At 41.4% G+C, this 20,481-nt stretch overlaps 1 protein-coding gene across 6 annotated transcripts in view; it reads left to right on the top strand.

Annotated features, from left to right (window-relative positions):
* Positions 1-20,481, top strand: part of arap3 (ArfGAP with RhoGAP domain, ankyrin repeat and PH domain 3) — a 352,080-nt gene that overhangs the window by 251,067 nt on the left and 80,532 nt on the right. For all 6 annotated transcript variants that reach the window (XM_072590235.1, XM_072590229.1, XM_072590232.1 and 3 more), the window contains 2 exons: positions 1,934-2,146; positions 13,178-13,283. In XM_072590235.1, coding sequence (XP_072446336.1) covers positions 1,934-2,146; positions 13,178-13,283 — 319 coding nt within the window. The remainder of the gene's footprint in view (positions 1-1,933; positions 2,147-13,177; positions 13,284-20,481) is intronic.

Below are 20,481 nucleotides of genomic sequence, written 5' to 3'. Positions count from 1 at the left end.
TAATTTAACTCTCATTATTCTTTTAGTCCTGACATACCTATGGAAAGCCTTCGGGTTAACCCTGATCCTATCCGCCAACAACTTCTCATGTCCCCTCCTGGCTCTTCTGAGCTCTCTTTTTAGGTCTTTCCTGACTTCCTTGTAACTCTCAAGCGCCCTAACTGAGTTTTCCTCTGTATATCAATGCTGTTAAGAGTCCTGCAATTTATTGTTTACTTTCCTTTTGCACTAGATCTCCCAAATGCTTCACCTCATACTTTTCCAGACTAAACTCCATCTGTCATTTCTCTGCTCAATTTTCCAACTGATCTATATCCTGCTGTATCCTTTGACACTATCCACAACTCCACTAATTTTTGTGTGATCTTTAATCTTTCCAATCAGACCGCATACATTTTCATCCAAATCATTTATATGTATTACAAACAATAGTGCACTGATTGTGGAGCAGGACTGGTTACAGACCTTCAGTCAGAAAAATGTGCTGCCTTAACTATCATCTGTGTTCTATGACTGAGGCAATCTTGTATCCAACCAACACACTATGTATTCCATGGGATTTCATCTTCTGGACCAGCCTACCATGACAGACCATGTCAATTGCTTTAATAAAGTCCATGTGGACAATATCTACTGCCCTAAACTTATCAATCACCTTCTTCACTTCCTCAAAAAAAATCAAGTTTACGTGACACAACGTTCCCCCGCACACAGCCATGCTGACTATCCCTAATAAGTCTATTCTTTTTCAAATGTGAGTCGATCCTGCCCCTAAGATTTTCTCCAAAATTTCCTGACCACTGATGGAAGGCTGACTGGCCTATAATTGCCTAGGTTATGCGTGTTTCCCTTCTTAACTAAAAGAACAACATTGACTGTTTTCCAGTCTTCTGAGACTTTGCATGTGCTAAAAGGAGATACAAAGATATTTCAAGATCTCTACTACAAAATGGAAAGTGCTGCCTGAGATGGTGATGGGGGCAGGTACTCTCACAGCAGTTAAGAATGATTTGGAGAAGCCGGTGTTCAACTGGGGTGTACAAAGTTAAAAAATCACACACCAGGTTATAGTCCAACAGGTTTAATTGGAAGCACTAGCTTTCAGAGCGCTGCTCCTTCATCAGGTGATTGTGGAATGTAAGAAAGTAAGACCCAGAATTTATTGCAAAAGTTTACAGTGTGATGTAACTGAAATTACATATTGAAAAAAGACCTGGATTGTTTGTTAGATCTCTCATCTGTTGGAATGACCATGTTGGGTTCAGGTCTTTCATATGTAAATTGCAAAACCTTTTTAAAAGTTACATTCTGAAGTGAACTTTAACAGTTGGTGTCATGTCCAGATAATGTATTGAAGGTATGAGCTACCCTGTGTGAGACTGTCTGTGCCACAATGGTCAGGCTGATTCTAATATAAAAAACAGTTGACAGACTCTTGCTTGGACTCATGCAGTTTTTGAACAAAGTAAAATGTAATTCTTCTATGACAGATTCACCCCACAAACTTATATGTGTATGTGTGTATGTGGATATGTGTGGGGGGTGGTGGTGGTTATGGGTATCTGTGTGAGAGTGTGTGTATGTGAGTATAAAGGGGTATAGGTCTGTGAGAGGGTGCGTGTGTTAGTTTGGAAGTATATGTGAAAGAGCACTTAAAATGCCAAAGCACAGTAGGTTATGGATTAAGTGCAGGTAAATGGGATTAGTGCAATTTGGTGTTCATTGATTAGCATAGACATGTTGGGTTGTTTCTATGCTGTATAGCTTCATGGTCTTCACATATCTCCCAAAGTGTGGTGATCAGAAATCCATGCAGTTATTTTGCACATTGTCTATAGAGTGGGTTCTCTCCAATTATTGACCTGGTCAAATCCAAGATAACGTTTCAGTGATTGGTGGATCTCAGTGTAATTAACCCTACTGTTCCTCACAGGTCTGCGGCATGAGGGGATTTACAGGAAAAATGGAGCCAAGTCTCGCATCAAACTCCTGATGGATGAGTTTCGAAAAGATGCCAGGAATGTGAAGCTAAGGACAGGGGAACACTTCATTGAAGATGTCACTGATGTTCTCAAGAGGTTTTTCAGAGAAATTGATGACCCAGTTTTTATGATGGCTTTCCACTTACAATGGAAAGAAGCTGCAGGTGAGCCACTATTTCAAACAGTGTTATCAGGGAATATGATTAAGTTTATTTGGTAAGTACATTCTTTTTCTGTTTGTACATAATTCAATTTGATGTAAACTGTGAGCTATTAAAGTTTTTGCTATACTGTAAACTACTAGCTACTAACAATAGATACCTTTGTAGCATCCTTAAACACAGGTGAAGTGCCAGATGACTGGAGGGTTGCTCATGTTGTCCCCCTCTACAAGAAGAGTAGTAGGGATATTCCAAGTAAGGAGGAGAAAGTGAGGACTGCAGATGCTGGAGTACCAAAGTTGAAAAATGTGGTGCTGGAAAAACACAGCAGGCCAGGCAGCATCCGAGGAGCAGGAAAATTGACATTTCGGGCAAAAGCACTGTATCAGTATTTCCTGATGAAGGGCTTTTGCCTGAAAAGTCAATTTTCCTGCTCCTCGGATGCTGCCTGGCCTGCTGTGCTTTTCCAGCAACACTCTAACCTTGACTCTAATCTCCAGCATCTACAGTACACTTCTGCCATATTCCAGGTAACTACAGATCAGTGAGCCTGACATCAGTGGTGGGAAGGTTGCTGGAGAAGGTACTAACGGATATATACTCGGAAAAGAATGGGCTTTTCAGTGATAGACAACATAGTTTTGTGCAGGCAAGATCATGCCTTACCAACTTAGTAGAGTTCTTTGAGGAAGTGACCAACTTGATAGATGAAGGAAGGGCTGTTGATGTCATATACATGGACTTTAGTAAGGTGTTTGATAAGGTTCCCCATGGGAAACGAATGGAGAAAGTGAAGTCACATGGTGTGCAGGGTATACTAGCTATATGGATGAAGAACTGGTTGAGCAACAGGAGACAGAAAGTAGTAGCTGAAAGGAGTTTCTCGAAATGGAGAAAGGTGACCAGTGGTGTCCCACAGGGGTCAGTTTTTGGGCCACTGTTGTTTATGATATACATAAATGATCTGGAAGAGGGCACTGTTAGTCTGATCAGTAAGTTTGCAGATGGCATGAAGATTGGTGGAGTAGCAGAAAGCATAGGGGACTGTCAAAGAATGCAGGAGAATATAGATAGACCGGAGAGTTGAGCAGATAAGTGGCAGATGGAGTTCAACCTGGGCAAATGTGAGGTGATGCATTTTGGGAAGTCTAATTCTAGAGTGAATTATACAGTAAACGGAAGAGTCTTGGGAAAACTTGATGAACAGAGAGATCAGGGAGTGCAAGTCCATTGTACCCTGAAGGTGGCTACACAGATGGATAGAGTGGTCAAGAAGCCATATGGTCTGCTTGCCTTCATAGGACAAGGTATTGCGTATAAGAGCTGGCAGGTCATATTAAAATTGTGCAAGATTTTGGTTTGGCTGCATTTAGAATACTGCGTCCAGTTCTGGTTGCCACATTACCAAAAGGATGTGGATGCTTTGGAGAGGGTACAGAGAAGGTTTAAGAGGATGTTGCCTGGTCTGGAAGGTGCTAGCTATGAAGAGAGGTTGAGTAGGTTAGGATTGTTTTCATGAGAAAAAAGAAGATTGAGGGGGGACCTGATTACAAAATCATTAATGGTATAGACAGGGTAGATAGAGATAAGCTTTTTCCAAGGGTGAAGAATTCAATAATGAGAGGTCATGCTTTCAAGGTGAGAGGTAAAACATTTAAGGGGGATACACGCGGCAAGTACTTTACACAGAGGGTGGTGGGTGTCTGGAACCAGATTTGAGAATGAACTTCAAATCCAGTTGCCAGTAGAAATGGTAGAGGCAGGCACGGTAGATTCATTTAAGATGCATCTGGACAGATGCATGAGTAGATGGGGAGCAGAGGGATACAGATGCTTAGGAATTGGGTAACAGCTTTAAACAGTAGATTTGGATCGGCTAAGGCTTGGAGGGCAGAAGGGCCTGTTCCGAGGCTGTAAATTTTCTTTGTTCTTCTTTGTTCTCTTCTTTGTTCTACAATAGCATTAGTCCTCCCCATCTGATTTTTATATATGTCCTTGTACTGCAGTAACAAATCTTTCAACTGTGTTCCGTGCTCCTGAGACAGATAACTTACTAATGTATCCCATTCCTCAAGGACTTCTTCATTTTTTAATCTTTTGAGGCACCCCAAAATCCATATCGTCTGGATTTGATTCCTCACTCTGTAGGGCAGTAACTAACACCTGTTTCTCCAATTCTTTCTCTGTAGGATAATATGGTTTCAACATGTTCACATGACATACTTGATACCTTTTTCTTCTATCTGGCATCTTTACTAAACAGTTCACCTGACAACTTTTTCTCAATTTGATAAGGACTACTAAAACTGGCTTTTGTCTCTCCTTTTATCTCTCTCTCTTTGCTCAGCTAAGAACCTTCTCTCTCTTTTTCCTCTCTCTCTTTTTCCTCTCTCTCTCTCTTTCCCTCTCTCTCTTTTTCCTCTCTCTCTTCTCTCTCTCTTTCTCTTTCTTCTCTCTCTCTTTCCCTTTCCCTCTCCCTCTCTCTTTCCTTTCTCTCTTTGTTTATCTTCTAACTCCATTTTCCTTAATTGTACTTTGTTTTTCTACCTCTACTGCACTTGTCTGTTTCTCTGACACACCTAAGGGTAACCCTTTCACCTTGTCTTTTGTCTTTACATTTGTCTTTGGTTGAACCCAAATCTAACTTATTGCTTTTTCTAAAAGTATGACCTTTTTCTTTCCTTCTAAACTTTCTTGGCAGATTTGAGAATCATCTTCAAATTCAAGAACTATTTAAAGTAAAAATTAACAATTTAATTTCTTCAAGTATAAAAGAGAATAATTAACTAACAACTATGTACAAGTCCTCACTCTCACCTATCTTTTACCTTCCCTTCTATAATACTAGTCTGATAAAACATCCGGTTAAGAATTACAAAACTTCTTATCTCAAAACCAGGCAGCTTTCGGTTCTTCTATTTGGATCTTCCTATGGCGTCTTTTCTTCTCCTTAGGAATTTTTTGCATCACAGGTTACAGATCGAAAAGTTATCTTTTAAGAAAGCTATTTTTCAGTCTGTTTTCGTGCTGGGTTTGGCAGTTCTCCTCCCAACTGTTCAATTTTCCCCAGTCTTGTACCCCCAAAGCATCGGATTGTGTCAATAGCTTTTAAGACTGTCAATATACTCAATTCAAACTGAATTGAAGTTTGGAATTTTTGGGGATATAATTTAAACTGATTGGCCAAATTTGAATTTTTTCTTGTCTTCATATAATGAGTTAATCAAGTTGTTTAACCAAGTGTTACAGTATTACCTTATTGAGAACACTTGGTGTTGTGTCCAGTAGTTCTACTGCTTTTAACTCCCTTAAAGTACACCCACATCTTCATTACTACTAACATATGATGATTTACTTCAAATGCATGCCTATATTTCAAAACATTCTCTTCTAATGATGTAGAACTATGAAATTCATCCTAATTGCCAAGGTGATGCAATGTTCTTCCAGCTTCCAGTCCACTGTATCCAGTGCCACTGATATAATAAGCAACACATCTTATGTAACTTATAAAAGGAAGCATCTATGACAGTTATTTTTAACTTCTCAGAAATAAGCTTCCATATTATTAGAAATCTTAGGTCCATGCCCAATATTATCTTAGGTTGTGTGTCATTGGTTACTCCAAGTAAACTCTATGTACACTACAATAAAGAGTACACTTTCACTGCTCAGTCTCTAAATAACTGCTAGAATGGTCCAGTGGCCGTAACTATTTTATGAACTGAATATTAGAACATTACTTGTATAAGACCATAACGAATAGAAACAGGAGAAGCCCCTCAAGCCTGCTGTGCCATTGTGTAGGATCATGGTTGAGCCAATGTTCCGCATATCTACATTCCTGCCCTTTCCCCTTAACTCTGGATTCCTCAATTGATCAAGAATCTTTCCATCTCAACCTTAAATATACACAAAGACTCTGGCCTCACATCTCTATGTGGCAAAGAATTCCAAAAGACTCACAGTCTTCTGAGAGAATAAATTCTTCCTCATCTCAATCTTAGAATGCTTCCCTTTTTTTCTGAAAGACAATTTTAAAAGTATTCTATTCAGATAAGACTAGTTGTAAATCAGGAAACATTTTTTGAAATTCATATCTAAACAAAGTATGTTTGTGGATTTGCAAATCACAAAAAAAACTCTGCTGCTTGTCTTACCATAAAGAATAAACTGAATAAATATTTCTCTTGTTATTTGCCTACTTTCAGTTTACAAGTTAATTTGATTTGTATAAAGAGAGATTTCTTTAATTCTAAACTCACTTGCACTGACATTCAAGTGAAACTTTACATCAGCCTCTCCCAGCTTCAAAGATTGCCTCACTGAGCTGCCAATCAAACTCAGTTTGATTCAAGTGTGGTCGAGGAAGGAACTTATTGCTGCTTAAAATAAAGAGGATGAAGGTCAAGGGAGAAAAGCCAAGGATCAATTTATTTCAACTCAGACTTTGGCTTTCTGAACCAAATAGTTAGTTCCTTCTTTGTTTCCTTCATATTGTATTTCATCATGAGGATATATTGTACTGTCATTTTAAACATCATAACTGCGCCATTTATAAAATCATACCACATTTAAAAAGGCATTCAGTCAATTGAATCTGCACAAACAAAAACTATTCTAAATCTACACTAATCCCCTTTCCAGATCTTAACCCATGGCACTGAATGTTATTTCAAGTGCTCATCAAAGTATTTTTTTAAAGGTTGTGAGGTCTCATGTCTACACAATCCTCACAGGCAATGCATTCTAGATTCCCACCACCCCCTTTGCGAAATAAAGTCCCAAAATCTCTTCCACTCCTCCAGTATCTCACCATAAAATTATGTCCCCTTGTTATTAACCCTTTATTTCAGGTGAGCCAATGATCTCTATCCACCCTGTCCATGCCCGTCATAACCATATACACACAATCAGATCATAGAAACATAAAAGCGTATAAAACAGCAGCTGGAGTCAGCCATTTGACCCTTTAAGCCTGCTCTGCCATTCATTATGATCATGGCTGATCATCCAAAGGAATAGACTATCCGTGTGTTTCCCTCTGTATCCTTTGATTCTTTTAACCTGAAGAGCTGTATCTGACTCCTTGTTGAATTAGAACATAGAACAGTACAGCACAGGAACAAGCCATTCAGCCCACGATGATGTGCTGAACATGACACCAAATTAAACTAATCTTTTCTGCCTGCCCTTGGTCCATATCCCTCCATTTTTTGCATATTCATGTGCTTTTCTAAAAGTCTCTTAAAAGCCTCTATTGTATCTGCCTCCACCACCACCCCGGCAGTGCATTCCAGACTCATTCCACTCTCTGTGTAAAAAGCTTGCCCCTCACATTTCATTTGAACTTTCCTCCTTTCACCTTAAATGTATAAATGTATCTGAACTCTGGGGAGAAGATTCTGACTATCAACCCTATCTATGAACATCATAATATTATAGACTTCTATCAAATCTCCCCTCAGCCTCTGCCATTCTAGAGAAAACAACCTGAGTTCTTCTAGCCTCTCCTTATAGCTCATACCCTCTACTCCAGGTGGAATCCTAGTAAACTTCTTTTGCACCCTCTCTTAAACCTCCACATCCTTCCTGTAATATGGCGATCAGAAGTGAATGCAAAACTCTAACCAAAGTCTTATAAAGCTGCAACATGACATCCTGACTCTTGTGTTCAATTCCACGACCAGTAAAGGCAAGCATGTCATATCCCTTTTTTTTAACCTATCTACTTGCATGGCCACTTTCAGGGAGCCATGGACTTGAACCCTAAGATCATTCTGTATATCAATGTTGTTTGGATTCCTGCCAATAACTGTATACTTTTCCTTCACATTTGATCTCCCAAAGTGCAGCACCTCACACCTACCCAGATTAAACTCCATTTCTATTGCTCCGCCCATAACTGCAACTGATCTATATACTTCTGTATCCTTTGACAACCTTCTACACTATCCACAACTTCACCAATTTTTGTAACGTCTGCAAGCTTACGAACCCACTAATCTGTATTTTCATCCAAGTCATTTATATACATCAATAACAGCAGAGGTCCTGGTACAGATCCCTGTGGAACACCATGAGTCATGAACCTCCAGCCTGAAAAACACCCCTCCATCACTACCCTCTGCCTCCTATAGGCAAGCCAATTCTGAATCCACTTGGCCAAGTCACCATGGATCCCATGCAACTTAATCTTGCACAAAATATGGAGTTTCTGGATTGAAGGTGATTTAGTGGCTTAGGTCAGAAATTGACTAACTGAAAAAAGACATAGTATGGTGGTTGATGGGAAATGTTCATCCTGGAACTCAGTTACCAGTGGTGTGCCACAAGGAACTGTTTTGGGGCCACTGATGTTTGTAATTTTTATAAATGATCTGGATGTGGTTATTGAAGTGTGGGTTACTAAATTTGTGGATGACACTATGGTAGGCAGAGTTGTGGATAGTGCTGATGGATGTTGGGGGTTACAGAGGGACATAGATAAGATGCAGACCTGGGCTGAGAACATAGAAAATAGAACATTACAGCACAGTACAGGCCCTTCAGCCCTCGATGTTGCACCACCCTGTCATACTAATCTGAAGCCCATCCACCTACACTATTCCATGTATGTCCATATGCCTGTCCAATGACGACTTAAATGCACTTAAACATGGCGAATCTACTACCGTTTCAAGCAAAACATTCCATACCCTTAATACTCTCTGAATAAAGAAATCACCTCTGACATCTGTCTTATACCTATCTCCCCTCAGTTGTGTCCCCTCATGTTTGCCGTCCCCATACTTAGAAAAAGGCTCTCCCTGTCCACCCTATCTAACCCTCGGATTATCTTGTATGTCTCTATTAAGTCACCTCTCAACTTTCTTCTCTCTAACGAGAACAGCCTCAAGGCCCTCAGCCTTTCCTCGTAAGACATTCGTTCCATACCAGGCAACATCCTAGTAAATCTCCTCTGCATCCTTTCCAAAGCTTCCACATTCTTCTTATAATGCAGTGACCAGAACTATACACAATACTCCAAGTGTGGCTGTACCAGAGCTTTGTACAGCTGCAGCATAACCTCCTGATTCCGAAACTCAATCCCTCTGTTAATAAAGGCCAAAACACTGTATGCCTTCTTAACAACCCTGTCAATCTGGGTAACAACTTTCAGGGATCTGTGTACATGGACACCACGATCTCTCTGCTCATCTGCACTCCTAAGAATCCTACCATTAGCTCAGTACTTTGCATTCTGATTACTCCGTCCAAAGTGTATCATCTCACACGTGTCCACATTAAACTCCATTTGCCACCTCTCAGCCCAGCTCTACATCCTATCTATGTTCTCTGCAACCTACTACATCCTTCGCCACTATCCACAGCTCCACCGACCTTAGTGTCATCTGCAAATTTACTAACACACCCTTCTAAGCCCTCATCCAGGTCATTTATAAAAATGGCGAACAGCAGTGGACCCAACACCGACCCTTGCGGTAAGTTGCTACTAACTGTACACCAAGATAAACATGTTCCATCAACTACAACTCTGTTTTCTTTCAGCAAGCCAATTACTGATCCAAGCTGCTATGTCTCCCACAATTCCATTCCTCTGCATTTTGTATAATAGCCTTCTGTGGGGAACTCTATCGAACACCTTGCTGAAATCCATATACACCACATCAACCTGTTTACTCTCATCTACCTGTTTGGTCACTTTGTCAAAAAAACTCAATAAGATTCATTAGGCATGACCTACCCTTCACAAAACTGTGCTGACTCCCTGATCAGATTATTCTTTTCTAGATGGTTATAAATCCTATCTCTTATAACCTTTTCCAACACTTTACCAACAACTGAAGTGAGACTCACTGGTCTGTAATTACCAGGGCTGTCTCTACTACCCTTTTTGAACAACGGAACCACATTTGCTATCCTCCAGTCCTCAGGCACTATTCCGGTAGACAATGATGATTTGAAGATCAATGGCAAAGGCTCGGCAATCTCTTCCCTTGCTTACCAGAGGATCCTAGGACTCCAGACAAGGGGGCTTGTCTATTTTCACACTCTGCAGTATTTCTAATACCTCTTCCTGGTGAACCTCAATCTCTTCTAGTCTAGATGCAAGTATCTCTGTATCTTCCTTGCCAACATTTTCATTTTCTATAGTGAATACTGTCAAAAAATATTTATTTAGTGCTTCCTCTATCTCCTCTGACTCCACACACAACTTCCCACGATTATCCTTGATTGGCCCTAATTTAACTCTCGTCATTCTTTTATTCCTGACATACCTATGGAAAGCCTTAGGGTTAACCCTGATCCTATCCGCCAACAACTTTTCATGTCTCCTCCTGGCTCTTCTGAGAGTCGCAAATGGAGTGTAATGTTGAAAAGTGTGAGGTAGTTCACTTTGGAAGAAGTAACAGGAATGCATAGTACTGGGCTAATAGTAAACTTCTTGGCAGTGTAGATGAACAGAGAGATCTTGGTGTCCAAGTGCATAAATCCATGGAAGTTGCCACCCAGGTTGATAGGGTTGTTAAGAAGGCATATGGTGTGTTGCCGTTTATTGGTAGGGAGATTGAGTTTGGGAGTCACAAGGTCATGCTTCAGCTGAACAAGACACTGGTAAGGCCACCCCTGGAGTATTGCATCCAGTACTGGTCACCGCATTATAGAAAGGATGTGGAAGCTTTGGAAAGTTTTCAGAGGAGATTTAATAGGATGTTGTCTGGTATGGAAAGAATGCTGAGGGAACTGAGGCTATTTTTGTTGGAGAGAAAAAGGTTGAGAGGTGACTTAATTGAGACATATAAGATGATGGTAAAGGCTAACATAAGGGGGCATAACTTTAAATTGAGGAGTGATACATTTAGGACAGATGTCAGGGGTAGTTCCTTTACTTAGAGAGGAGTAGGGGCATGGAACGGCCTGACTGCAAGAGTACTGGATTAGTGGTGCTGGAAGAGCACAGCAGTTCAGGCAGCATCCAACGAGCAGGATCATCTTCTCTTGATCATCTTCATCACCTCCTCAAAAAATTCAACAATGTTAGTAAGACATGACCTGCCCTGCACAAAGCCATGCTGGCTGTCCCTAATTAGACCATGCTTTTCCAAGTGCACATAAATCCAATCGCTAAGAATTCTCTTCAGTAGCTTCCCAACCACCGATGTGAGACTCATTGGTCTATAGTTTCCTGGATTATCCCTATTTCTCTTCTTGAATAGAGGAACATTAGCTAATCGCCAGTCCTCTGGGACCTCTCCAGTAGCTAATGAGGATTCAAAGATCTTGGTCAAGGCCCCAGCAATCTCCTCTCTTGCCTCACTCAATAACCTGGGGTTGATATACACAATAGAAAATGGAACATAGAACAGTACAGAATGTATTCACAGAATGTTTTGGTCTCGGCTGTTTTCTGTGGTAGTGAATTCGACAGGGTTCACCTGTCTCAGTGTTCTCTGCTTGAAAGAAAACAACCTGAACTGATCCAGCCTCTCTGTAGAGTCATAGAGTCATACCACATGGAAACAGAATCTTCATAGCTAAAAAGGCCCATCCTAGACAATGTCCTGGTGAATCTCCCTTGCAACCCCTCCAGTGCAAGCACATCGTTTCTACAGGCTGATGACTTAGAACTGTGCTAGGTACTCCAGCTGTGGCCTAGCCAAAGTCCTGTACAGCACCAATATAATCCCTCTTCATTTTAAAATCTATGCCACAACTGATAAAAGCAAGTGGCCTGTACGCTTTCCTAACCACCTATTAACTTATCCTGCCACTTTCAAGGATCTGTGGGCAAACATTGAGTCTGTCCCATAAGAGTGCGCTAATTCCAATTTCCTGCGCTTGTTTCATATCCATGAATGTTATATCTCGATTGCTATTCCAAATAGTCTTTAAAGGTTGTAAGGTTTCCAGCCTCCACTCCCTTCCCGGGCAGTATATTCCCGATGTCCACCACTCTCTGAGTGAAAAAAGCTTTTCTCCCAAACTCTCCCGAATCTCCTGCCCCTTAACCTAAAACAATGCAGTCTCATGATTGACACCTCAATCAAGGGAAAGATCACCCAATGCATCCCCACATCCCCCCCCCTCCCCCCCCCCGCCCCAGTCTTCTCTGCTGTAAACAAAACGATCCAAGCCTATTTGGTCTCTCCATATAGCTCAATTTCTCCAACCCAGGCAACATCCTGGTGAATCTCCTTTGTATCCCCTCTTGTGAGATCACACCTTTCCATAGTTAGGTGACCAGAGCTGCACACAGTACGCCAGTTGTGGCCTGACCAATGTTCTGTACAATTCTAACATTTCCTCCTTGCTTTTGTACTCTCTGCCACGACTGATAAAAGCAAGTGACCCATATGCCTTCTTAAGCATCCTGTTCAGCTCTGCTGACTTCAGGAATCTATAAATAATTACCCCAAGATTCCTCTGATCGTCTAAGCCACCCAGTCTCCTGCCATTCATTAAATACTCCCTCATCTTGTTTCTTCTTTCAAAGTGTATCACCTCAAACTAATCAGGGTTAAATACCAACTGTGACTAGTCTGACCATCTGACCAACCCATCTACATCTTCCTGTAACCTACAAACATCAGCTTCACTACTAACCATCCTACCAATCTTGTGTTGACTGCAAATTTGCTTAACATTCCCCACCTCATTTTCATCGATATAATTTATGTATATAACAAACAATTAAGGTCACAGTTCTGATCCTTGATGGACACTGGCCTCCAGTCTCTCAAACAGCCTTCTATCACTACCTTTTGTATCCTATTACTAATCCAGTTTCTGTTCCATCTCATCACATTTCCCTCAATTCCATATGCTGTAACCTTCTCAATCAGTCTCCCATATGGGATCCTGTCAAAACCTTTGCTAAAATCCACATAAGCTATACTAACAAACCATATTAACTGAACTTCCCTCATCCCATTTCCAAAAAAAATGTTTTCTTATTCAGATGAATAGTATACACATACCTCGAGAAGAAAGGCACATTGCTGTGAATTGATTTTCCATCCTTTCTTTCAGAGATTACCCACAAACCCCAGCGACTAAAACAGTACAAAGAAATCATTCGTGAACTCCCAAGAGTTAACAGAATGACTCTCGCTGCTCTGATTGGTCACCTTTACAGGTTAGTCTCATTTCATTGATTAAGTTGGGGTAAGAAGCAGTTCCACTTGAAGGAGTCTGGCATCTTGGAAAAAACTTTTCAAGAAACACTTCTCACCTATATTAAAACTGCAAAAGATGTTGGAGATGTCACATTAGTTTTGTATATTTGCTTTCAGAATGGTTCCCTCAAATAAGATTCTTACCATTACTCTGAAATTCCTGGAACATGACTGTAAACTCAAATACTTTCTTTATGAGACAGTGTTAGATTTTAGTTAGTTCATGTTTTGATTCATATACAAGTCCATCTGATCTCTAAATGTTTCTGCTTTATCAAACAGAAATAGTCTGTCCTATACATAGATTTCTAGAAGGTATTTCTGGAAATTTTCCAACAAAGGTGGAAAATTGTGGAAAATAACAGTGCATGGTGTGGGAGTAACATAATAGCATGGATAGCAAATTGGCTGGCTAATGAGCAAGAGTGAGTCAGCAAAAACCTATGAATTTGTGGTTATAAGACATATTACAGGGGTCATGACATATTACAGGGTTTATGCATCAACCCTCAAATTGTCACAACTGATATAATTGGTTTGGTTAAAGGGACTGATGGAGTATTAGGAAAGTAAAGAGGACAGATGAAGCCTACAAAGCAATAGAGGTAGGTTAAATGAATGGAAAATACTTGGCAGATGGTGTCAAATGTAGGAAGACATCAAATTGTCTATTTTGGTATTAAGTTAACAAAAGAATCATATTATCTAAGTGGTAAGAGATTGCATAGCTCTGAGATGCAGAATGATCTTTGTGCTCTAGTGTCTGAATCTCAAAAAATTAGTACGCAATGTTAAGGACCAGCTGAGATTTTTCCTGGACAAGTCAGATTCCAGACTGAAACCTGACTTGGTAGATCATATTTTGTTTTTGTTCACTTTTAACATAGTTGAGCAAAGTTGTCTGTCACTAACACATAAGCAAACGATGCTGCAGATTGTGTTTGAGCAATGAAAGTGAAGATTGGACCTGCCCTGGTGCAGACAATTTGGGAATTTATAAAGGTGAAGGAAGAGAAACCAATTAGAAGAATATGGTGACAGGGGAATTTACAGTGAGGCTGGTCATAGTGAGTGAGATAGTATACTCTTTGACCTGATCAAATGGATTTCAAATTGTACTTTTTATCTTTGCTTCTTTAGAAGAATCATGCTTAATTGCAATTCATAGAAAATAGAACATTACAGCACAGTATAGGCCCTTCAGCCCTCGATGCTGTGCCAAGCTGTAAAACCAATCTGAAGCCCATCAATCCTACACAATTCCATTATCATCCATATATTTTTCCAATGACCATTTAAATGCCCTTAAAGTTAGCAAGTCTGCTACTGTTGTAGGCAGTGTATTCCATGCCTCTACTACTATCTGAGTAAAGAAACTACCTCTGACATCTGTTTCCCCTCAATTTAAAGCTGTGTCCCTTCATGCTAGCCATCGACATCCGAGGAAAAAGGCTTTCACTGTCCACCCCATCTAATCCTCTGATGATCTTATATATCTCTATTAAGTCACCTCTTAACCTTCTTCTTTTAAGTAAAAACAGCCTCAAAACCCTCAGCCTTTCCTCATAAGACCTTACCTCCAGACCAGGCAACATCCTGGCAAATCTCCTCTGCACCCTTTCCAATGCTTCCATATCCTTCTTACAATGCGGCGACCAGAACTGTACACAATACTCCAAGTGCAACCGCACCAGAGTTTTGTACAACTGCAACATAGCCTCATGGCTCCAAAACCCAATACCTCTGCCAATAAATGTTAACACACAAGTGTCTTTTTAACAACCCCACCAACTTAGGTGGAAACATTCAGGGATCTAGGCACATGGACACTGAGATCTCTCCACTCATGCATACTACCAAGAATCTTACCATTATCCCATTACTCTGTACTCCTGTTACTCCTTCCAAGTGAATCACCTCACACTTTTCTATTTGCCTCCATTAAACTCCATTTGCCATCTCTCAGCTCAGCTCTGCAGCTTATCTATGTCCCTCTGTCACCTGCAACATCTTTCCACACTGTCCCCAACTCCACTGACTTTAGTGTCATCCGCAAATTTACTAACCCAGATTTCTATACCCTCATCCAAGACTTTTATAAAAATAACAAACAGCACTGGCCCCAAAACAGATCCTTGCAATACACCACTAGTAACTGGACATTTCCCATCAACCACCATTCTGTCTTCTTTCAGCCAGCCAATTTCTGATCCAAACCGCTAAATCACCCTCAATCCTTTGCCTCTGTATTTTCTGCAATGGCCTACCATGGGGAACCTTATCAAATGCTTTACTGAAATCCATATACACCACACCAACCGCTTTACCCTCATCCACCTGTTTGGTCATCTTCTCAAAGAACCTTATAAGGTTTGTGAGGCACGATCTACCCTTCGCAAAACCATGTTGACTATCTCTAATCAAATTATTCCTTTCTAGATGATTGTAAGTCCTATCTCTTATAATCCTTTCCAACACTTTACCCACGTCTGAAGTAAGGCTCACTGCTCTATAATTGCCAGGGTTGTCTCTACTCCCCTTCTTGAACAAGAGGGCAACATATGCTATCTTCCAGTCTTCTGCCACTATTTCTGTAGACAATGATGTCATAAAGATCAAAGTCAAAGCTCTGAAATCTTCTCTCTAGCTTCCCAGAGAATCCTGGGGTAAATCCCATCCATCTAGGGAACTTAACTATTTTCACACTTTCCAGAATTGCTAACACCTCCTCCTTATGAACCTCAATCCCATCTAGTCTAATAGCCTGTATCTCAGTTTGCTCCTCAACAACATTGTGTTTTTCCTAAGTGATTATTGACGAAAATATTCATTTAGTGCCTCTCCTATCTCTTCAGACTCCATGCACAACTTCTCACTACTGTCCTTGACTGACCATAATCTTGCCCTCATCATTCTTTTATTCCTAACATAGCAATAGAAAGCTTTTGGGTTTTCCTTGATCCTACCTGCCAAAGACTTTTTATGTTGCTTCCTGGCTCTTCTTAGCTCTCTCTTTAGGTCCTTCCTGGCTAACTTGTAACTCTCAAGCATCCTAACTGAGTCTACACGTCTCATCTTTACATAAGCTTCCTTCTTCCTCTTGACGTGAGATTCAACTTCTTTAGTAAACCATGGTTCCCTCACTCGACAATTTCCTCCCTGCCTGACAGGTGCATACTTAGCAAGGACTCGCAGTAGCTATTCCTTGAACAAGGTCCACATTTCAATTGTGCCCATCCCCTGCAGTTTCTTGCCCTATCCTCTGCACCCTAAATCTTGCCTAATCGCATCATAATTGCCTTTCCCCCAGCAATAACTCTTGCCCTGCGGTATTTACCTATCCCTTTCCATCACTAAAGTAAACATAACTGAACTGTGGTCACTATCACCAAAGTGCTCACCTACCTCCAAATCTAACACTTGGCCTGGTTCATTACCTGGTACCAAATTCAATGTGGCCTTGCCTCTTGTTGACCTGCCTGCATATTTTGTCAGGAAACCATCCATCACATTGGACAATAACTGACCCATCTAATGTACTCACACTACAGTGTTTCCAATCAATATTTGGAACGTTAAAGACCCCCATAAGAACAACCCTATTACTTTCGCTCTTATCTTGAATCATCTTTGCAATCTTTCCTCTACATCTCTGGAACTTTTTGAAAACCTTTAGAAACCTCCCAACAGGGTGACCTCTCCTTTCCTGTTTCTAACCTCAACCCATACTATCTCAGCAGATGAGTCCTCATCATATATCCTTTCTGCCACTATAATATTGTCCTTGACTAACAATGCCACACACCCCACCTTTTGCCATCTTATCTGTCCTTAACGAAACATTTAAATACCGGAACCTGCAACAATCAATCCTGTCCCTATTCTATCTATGTCTCTGAAATGGCCACAATATCGAAGTCCCAGGTATCAACCCATGCTGCAAACCCACCCACCTTATTCTGGTTGCTCTTGGTGTTAAAGTAGACACACTTCAAACTACCTTCCTGCCTGCCGGTACTCTCCTGCGACCTTGAAACCTTATTCATGACCTCACTACTCTTAACCGCTTGTACTCTGGAGTTACAATTCAAGTTCACATCCTGCTGCTGAATTAGTTTAAACCCTCCTGAAGAGCATTAGCAAATATCTCCCCAGGATATATCCTTAAGGACCCGAAAGCATGATCTGAGACATCACAGATCCTGGCACCTGGGAGGCACACACCAACCGTGAGTCAGTCTTGTTCCCTCAGAATCTCCTATCTGTCCCCCTATATATGGAGTCCCCAAAAAGTAATGCTTTACTCCTCTCCCCCCTTCCCTTCTGAGCAACATGGACAGACTCTGTGCCAGAGACCTGTAACCACATGGCTTACCCCTGGTAAGTCATCCCCCCACCGCGCCCCCCAACAGTATCAAAAATGGTGTACTTGTTGTTGAGAGGAATGGCCACAGGGGATCCCTGCATTGTCTGCCTGTTCCCTTTCCATCCCCTGACTGTAACCCTTTGGAGTTGGAGTTCGGTGCACTTCCCAGGTGAAGTCAGTGGGGACACTAGTAGTGACATGTACCTCCCATATTCTATACATAAGTTCCCTCCACTGTGGAAACAGGCCCTTCGTCCCAACAAGTCCACACTGACCCTCCGAAGAGTAAACTACCCAGACTCATTTCCCTACATTTACCCCTGACTAATAAACCTACACTATGGACAATTTAGCTTGGCCAATTCACCTGACCTTGGAGGAAACCAGAGCACCCGAAGAAAACCCATGCAGACACAGGGAGAATGTGCAAACTCCACACAGACTGTCACCTGAGACAGCAATTGAACCCAGGTCCCTGACACTGTGAGGCAGCAGTGCTAACCACTGAGCCACCATGCCGCCCTCGGCAAAGCATGCAATTGCCCTTACATCTGTTCCCACTGAATTCTCAAAGAGACTATTGAAAAAGAAACTAGTAACCTTACCAAATCCACGCACAGAGCCTTTTTTTTATTAGAGCACGAGGATGGGTGGGAGACACTGCCCTAAATAGTATTTCGGGTCAAGCAATTGCCCAAATGTACTACCTCACTCACTCAGCCGTCCCATGTCCACTCCTGCTCAATGTGCGCTCCGCCTATTCACAAGATAAGTTTTTAAAGGATTAATTTACCTTCTCGGCAATCCCCTGGACCTTACTCTCTCTACTCTCACTTCTGCAAAAGAAAAGTCAAAAATGAAAATGTGACTGATCAGCCACGATCATATTGAATGGCAAAACAGGCTCAAAGGTCTGAGTGGCCTACTCTGCTCCCAATTTGTACATTCGTAGATATATTGAACAAAAGAAAAACACTTTGGATTCAGTCCTATCATCAGCTTGTGACATCAACACATTTGTTCTCCACAGGTGAGCCAGTGTGTATTAATTTAGATTAAGATTGGATTGTGGTTGTACCATTGAACAGCAAAGATTTCGGAGCCAGGACTGATGGGACTAAAGTTAACACATAAATGTTCCTTGGTAATAGACATGACAGAATAAGATGCCTTTGCTACTGGTTGATCCCATGGTCACATCAATTTTAATGCTACAATTTTTTAAAATTCAAATTTATCAACAATGGAGCACAAGAAAGCTCAGATAACAGCACATTACTGCGGATGCTGGAATCTGAACCAAAAGAGAAAATGCTGGAAAATCTCAGCAGGTCTGGCAGCATCTGTAAGGAGAGAAAAGAGCTGACGTTTCGAGTCTAACTGACCCTTTGTCAAGGCTTTGACAAAGGGTCAGTTAGACTCAATAGACATAGAACATAGAACATAGAACATTGAAGAATACAGCGCAGTACAGGCCCTTTGGCCCTCGATGTTGCGCCGATCAAAGCCCACCTAACCTACACTAGCCCACTATCCTCCATATGCCTATCCAATGCCCGCTTAAATGCCCATAAAGAGGGAGAGTCCACCACTGCTACTGGCAGGGCATTCCATGAACTCACGACTCGCTGAGTAAAGAACCTACCCCTAACATCTGTCCTATACCTACCACCCCTTAATTTAAAGCTATGCCCCCTCGTAATAGCTGACTCCATTTGTGGAAAAAGGTTCTCACGGTCTAAACCCCTAATCATCTTGTACACCTCTATCAAGTCACCCCTAAACCTTATTTTCTCCAATGAAAACAACCCCAAGTGCCTCAGCCTTTCCTCATACGATCTTCCTACCATACCAGGCAACATCCTGGTAAACCTCCTCTGCACCCGTTCCAGTGCCTCCACATCCTTCCTATAGTATGGCGACCAAAACTGCACACAATATTCCAGATGCGGCCGCACCAGAGTCGTATACAACTGCAACATGACCTCAGGACTCCGGAACTCAATTCCTCTACCAAAAAAAACCAGTACGCCATATGCCTTCTTCAACGCACTATTTACCTGGGTGGCAACTTTCAAAGATCTGTGTACATGGACACCAAGATCCTGCTGCTTATCCACACTACGAAGTATCTGACCATTAGCCCAGTACTCCATCTTTTTGTTACTCTTACCAAAGTGAATCACCTCACACTTAGCTACAATGAACTCCATTTGCTACCTTTCTGCCCAGCTCTGCAGCTTATCTATATCCCGCTGTAACCTGCCACATCCTTCCTCACTGTCAACAACTCCTCCGACTTTTGTATCATCCGCAAACTTGCTCACCTAACCTTCTAACCCCTCCTCCAGGTCATTTATAAAAATTATAAACAGCAATGGCCCCAAAACAGATCCTTGCGGAACGCCACTAGTAACGGCACTCCAAGATGAACCTTTACCATCAACTACTACCCTCTGTCTTCTTCCAGCCAGCCAATTCCTAATCCAAACCTCCAACTCACCCTCAATGTCATACCTCCGTATTTTTTGCAGTAGCCTACCATGGGGAACCTTATCAAACGCCTTACTAAAATCCATATACACCACATCTACCGCTTTCCCCTCATCCACCCCCTTAGTCACCTTCTCAAAGAATTCAATAAGGTTTGTGAGGCACAACCTGCCCTTCACAAAACCATGCTGACTATCCTTGATCACATTATTCCTATCCAGATGTTCATAAATCCTATCCCTTACAATTCTCTCTAAGACTTTGCCCACAACAGAAGTGAGACTCACCAGCCTATAGTT

Source organism: Chiloscyllium punctatum, chromosome 20 (assembly GCF_047496795.1).
Source record: "Chiloscyllium punctatum isolate Juve2018m chromosome 20, sChiPun1.3, whole genome shotgun sequence".
NCBI lineage: Eukaryota > Metazoa > Chordata > Chondrichthyes > Orectolobiformes > Hemiscylliidae > Chiloscyllium > Chiloscyllium punctatum.
The sequence above is the reverse complement of the archived record's forward strand: the minus strand, read 5'-3'. Positions and strand labels throughout refer to the sequence as shown.